This window comes from Hipposideros armiger, unplaced genomic scaffold (assembly GCF_001890085.2).
Source record: "Hipposideros armiger isolate ML-2016 unplaced genomic scaffold, ASM189008v1 scaffold_472, whole genome shotgun sequence".
Classification (NCBI taxonomy): Eukaryota; Metazoa; Chordata; class Mammalia; order Chiroptera; family Hipposideridae; genus Hipposideros; species Hipposideros armiger.
Window position 1 is genome coordinate 836,968 of NW_017731822.1, and position 5,641 is coordinate 842,608.

The window sequence follows — 5,641 nt, forward strand, 5'->3', positions numbered from 1 at the left end:
TCAGCATCTTAGCTGTAGAGGGCAGTGTCACTGGCCCTCATATGTGGGATCCAAACCGGGGCCCTCTGGCATCCCAAGCCAGCTCTTAACCAACACGCCACTCGGTCAGCCCGGCACAGGATTTTAAAAATGATTTCTTTTAACTCAGTAAACTAAGATTAACTTCCTAGGTGAGACCAGTGTTTTCAGCTCGGGACATCCTGCTGAGTGACGATCACTGTGTTTGTTAGTTGCCCCACTGCTCCCCCACTTGAGATTTTAGATGTTCAAGAACCTCTCTCATCTCAGTTCACCTTCTACCTCCTGTTCACTCATTCATTATTCAACAAATATTTATTGAACACTTCCTATATGCCAGCTTTTGTGTGAGGCACTGGGGATAATGAGATTACAGATATTTTAGTCACTAACCAAATGGGACTAGACACCATCCCAAATATGTTTTTGTGATGGTTTCATTACCTAGAAAACCTCCCTTCCTTTGCTTGGTAAACTTCCCGGTTCTCCAAGATGTAGCTCAAACGCTGTTCCCAGGGAAAGAGTACCCCCGACCTCAGACAAAATTATCACCTCATTTCTGCAGCCCTTTGCAGTCCGCTTTCTTATTAAATAAGTGTCCAAAATGAAAAATCATTATCTCCATTTTATAGCTGAAGTAATAATCTCAGAAAGGATAGGTTCTCCAGACTCACACAGTGGTAACACAGTCGCATTTGAACCCAGCCTGAGGCTCGGAAGCCTGTCCCCCCCGCCACGTCATAGGTGCTGAGTCTTCTAGAACTGACTTTTCCAGCTGGTGTATGAGATTGAACAGCTCCTAAGATTTCCGAGCCCTCATCTGTAAAACGATAATGTGGCCTCTTTCCGCTTCAAGTGAAATAGAAATGTGAAAGTGCTTCAAAGTTGTTTTTCCACTTTATGACACAAAGAACATCCTATCAGTACCAGAAATTGTGTACAGCTGTCAGTATGGCGTAGACAGTTTTGTTTTCTCTATAAAAGTTTTTAACTGAGGCAGGTGCATGAGGTTCATTATACTATTTTTCCTACCTTAGTATGTTCCTGAAAATTTCTACAAAAAGGTTTATGAAAAAGGCTTTTGGCTTGCGAAGTGCCATATAATTAATGATAAGGAGTATAAGTTGTTTCTGTACTTGTCTTTCTTAGCCTACTAGATGTTTATTTTCCTGAAGGCAGAAAAGACTTTCTTTACTCCTGATTTTGTCTCCCTGACATGTGGTCCATTGTGTGAGGGCTGAGACAACTTCAGTTCTTGCTAAGTGACACTTCTAGGCCTGGGTCAGAGGATCGGCTTCCGGCCAGGAGCCACCTTAGAAGGGTGCCTTTCTGGGGTTTCAGTAACTCAATCCCGATGGTGGGGGGCACAGTGGATTTGCTGCAGATTACATTTCCCGCTGTGTTAAAATAGCGTGATGTGGCTTTAGTTTGATGCCCAAGAACATTCTTTATATGTATTTTTTAAATAAATTTTTGAATAGGTAATATGTGCATATGTTACAGAAGCTTTACTATTCCCAACTCCTCGCTGAGGCAGACAGGGTCCCTGGTATCTGTGTACATAGGCTGATTTATAGTTCTTTTCTACTGATGTATGTTTAGATTGTGATAGCAAAAACTTAGAAGAAAACATTAGCAATCAATATCTTTACAGACGCCTCGTGTACATATGTATGTATATCTGTACAGTTAAGTTCTTGGATGTGGAATCGCTGGGTCAAAGAGATGCGTGTGTTTGAAATTTTTCTGATAGCCGTCCACTGCCCTCCACCCAGATTGTAATAATTCACCCCCCACCCCCACCCCACTCCCGTCCCCAGGCACAGTGTGCAGGAGTACAGATTTGTGCTCACCCTTGCCAATATAGTGTATCAAACGTTTTGATCTGTGCGGTCTTAGAGATGTGTTTTCATTTGAATATGACTTTTCATATGTTTAGAATCCATTTGTTGGAGAATGACCACTAATTTGTACAGCGTTTGTTTTGGGGGTGGTGAAAATGTTATGGAATTGGATAGTATGATGGTTTCACAACCTCTGAATATAGTAAAAACCACTGAATTGTACCCTTTAAAAGGGTGAATTTTATGCCATGAAATACATCTCGCTAAAGCTGCTATTTTAAAAAATAAAACCATTTATATTTTCTTTTCTGCAAGCTGAGTTAATTCCTTTTGTTTTTCTGTTGTTCTTTTTCTAATAGGAAATTAGTTCTGTGTGTTTGTTATGGTACATGTATTTTTCCCAAGTTGACCGTTTGATCTTGATTCCTAGCTCTCTCTTAGCCATGTAGAAAATTTCATTTTTATGTGGTTGGTCTTTTTTTTTTTTTTTTTTTAACTGAGCCATCCTGCCGCCCGTTGGCAGCTCAGCGGCTGCTCACCTTGGGCTGGAACTCGAACCGCTGTTGCTTAGAGCTCAAACTCTTGAGTGAACTCTTAACCAACTGAGCCACTCAGCTGGCCCTTTTTTTTTTAAGGAACTCTGAGGTGAGTTTTCATACTTGGAAAGATTTTTCTTCAATATTACATGTTTTTAAATCCCCATAGTTATTCTGGCTCTTTTATATTTCCTCTTTTATATATTTAAATATTTGATTTAGTTGGAATTTATTTTGGCATAAGTTTTCAGAAAGGGAAAGAGCTTTCTCCCTCCCCCCCCCAGATGATACCCAGTGCACCCACACTATTTTTTTTTTAGTAATCCATTTCACCCCATTGATTTGAAATTCCACTTTTATCATTTATTAAATTCTTTTAGGTATTCGGGTCTAATTTCTGGGCTTCTTTTTCTGTCCCATTCTTGTCATATTCATGTTACTATCACACTGTTTTAATTACTTCAGAAATAAAGGCTAGTCCAGGTTTTACTGTTTAAAATTTTTCCCAATCATTCTTTTTTTTAATTTTACTGGGGAACAGCCATGGTCATTGGTTACACAGGAGGGTGCAGCTCACAGTGGCCCATGCGGGGATTGAACCGCAACCTTGGTGCTACCAGCACCACGCTCTAACCAACTGAGCTAACTGGTCACCCCTTCCCAATCATTCTTGATTATTTTCCCCCTAAATGAACTTCAGAAGCAGCATTTCTATAAGAAGCAGCACTTTTAAGATTTTAAAAATCCTGTTAATATTTTATGGTTACTTCATTAATTTATAGAGATACTTTTTTTATTGTATGTCTGCTCATGCCTTCAGAGCAATGGTAAATAATGGTGATAGTAGTAGAAATTCTCAGGTTGCCTCCCTGAGTGTAATGGGCATGCTTTAGGCATTACGTATTGATATTCATAAGTGAAATTGGTCTGCATGGGTCTTTTGCTTGTTTTTCACTACATGTTTAGTTTTATTATCTTAGAAATCAATTTAAAACTTATTTTCTTAGTCTTCTGTGAAACAATTTAAATATCATTGGTGTTACTCATCCACCAAAAAGTTTAATGGTAGAATTCACATGTGAAACTAAATGGGGCTCTTGCTTTTAGGGGGGTAGTTTCTTAGTGATTTATTCTACTTCTCATGTAATCAGTCTGTTTTCTCTTTTGGACCAATTTTGGTAACTTATGTTTTCCTTAAAAATTACCCATGTTATCAAAATTTTCCAGTGTATATGCATGGATGAACCATAGTACTCTTAAGTTTCTCTTAACGTTTTCTTATTTTGTGTTCTTTACATTGATTTCTTTGTTCTTTCTTATAGGAACAGGAAATATAGTGGTCATTATGGTTAGCTATCCAAAAGGAAAGGAAATTTTGGATCTGGTGCAAAAAGGAATTCCAGTCAAAATGACCATCGAGGTTGGCACCCGTCACGTCCAGGAGTTCATCAGTGGTCAATCTGTGGTGTTTGTGGCCATCGCTTTCATCACCATGATGATTATCTCATTAGCCTGGCTAATATTTTACTATATACAGCGTTTCCTGTACACCGGCTCACAGTTTGGAAGTCAGGTAAGTATGGATAACTCTTTTTAACTTTGTTTTTAAAAAAACACTTTCTTAGTTTTTCCACGTATATTGCTTGAAGTTATATTGGACCCTATTCTGAATTTAATTTTCACTCACAATATTTAAGCATTAATATGATTTTTCTGAAAATAATGTTTTAGTTAGAATATATTTTCTGTTCTGTGGGAAATTGGATTACCTTTAAATCCAGCTCACTTTTTGCACGTTTTGCTCCTGCAGATACCCCCTTTGACCTTTTCCAGACATAAAGGAATGGCAAAAAGGCATGAGGTAGAGGGGACCTGGTTCTGTGTTTCTAAAGAGAACCCTAGGCCTCAAGGTGAAGAACAGAGTGGAATGGGCTTCCCCGTCTCCATCATGGAGCAACTTTCAAAGCCATTTATCTGCAGAGAAACACTGTCCCAGTAACAGCAAAGAGGAGGGCAGTTGAAAAGCCAGAGCCTTCCAAAGGCAGGCCTTTTGAATTTCCCACTTCCCTCTGTTGTCTTGAGAAACTGCCCTTCCTGGCTTTGTAGGCAGTAGGTAGCCATTTCTGGGTCATCTTCTACCTGGTGACTAGGAAGCCTCTCTCCTTTTAGACGTTAATAGATGAGTTATGGGACCCCCATCCTCAACATACCAGTTTACTGCCAGTGTTTAAACCTAAGATTAGAATTGGGTTCTTCTTTAGACATGGAATTAAAAATAAATATTCTGATCAACAGCTCTTAAGTTACATGTGGCTGTTTTATACATTAAGACTTAAATGGTAATTTTTGAAATTATTTTCATTGTAGTCGTTTAACCTTGTTTTTTAAATGAATTTTTTTCTGTAAGCTTCCTTTAACATAAAATTTTCAATAATAACAATAATTTTTTTCCTACCTAAGAGCCATAGAAAAGAAACCAAGAAAGTTATTGGCCAGCTTCTGCTTCATACTATAAAGCATGGAGAAAAGGTAATATTTTTTGTGGGTTTTTTTTTTTTGGTTTTATTTGTTTTGTTTTTGGCTTAGACTAGACTATGTCTGTGTGTCTAATGCTTTGCAGTCTGCTAAATTCACAAAATCGAACATGTGGAGTGTTGGCTAGTTTGGGTTAGTACTAACTTTTTATATATGTTCACTTTAAAGCTGGATTGTCAGAAATAATTATGTTGCATGTGTGATGAGTCTTTCAGACCTGCGCTGTCTGGATAGAGTAGCCACTGGCCACATACGGCTGTTTGAATTTAAATGAATTAAATTGAACTTAAAATTCAGCTCCACCCTCACTAGCAGCATTCAAACGCTCAAATAGCCACATTGGCTGGTTGCTGCTGTCCTGGACGGTGCCAGTATATCCGTCATCCAAAACAGTTCTACATGTCAGTCAGACCTCCATGACACTAAAGAAGATAAAGAGCTTCAAGTCTCTACCACAGACCCTTAAAAATTTAAATTCATCTCTGTTGAATCTGAGACTGTGTGTCCATTCCCTTTGATTCCCTTAATTACAGAGATAAACAATTGGGATTTGTGGAAAAGGGAAGAAAAGATGTTTTCAAAGGTACTTTTTGTAAAAGAAATGTTAGACAAGTTGCTGTTCTTTGGTTCTTCAGTCTAGTTGTAGAGGACATCACTTCACTGGCCCATGTTGGTATTATTATTGCGCTCTTCTCGGGTGAGGCAGAT

At 38.5% G+C, this 5,641-nt stretch overlaps 1 protein-coding gene across 1 annotated transcript in view; it reads left to right on the forward strand.

Moving 5' to 3' along the window:
- The window catches only part of RNF149 (ring finger protein 149), a 40,354-nt gene that overhangs the window by 8,242 nt on the left and 26,471 nt on the right, over positions 1–5,641 (forward strand). Inside the window, exons 2-3 of the mRNA XM_019666525.1 lie at positions 3,721–3,971; positions 4,859–4,927. Of these exons, the coding sequence (XP_019522070.1) occupies positions 3,721–3,971; positions 4,859–4,927 (320 nt within the window). The remainder of the gene's footprint in view (positions 1–3,720; positions 3,972–4,858; positions 4,928–5,641) is intronic.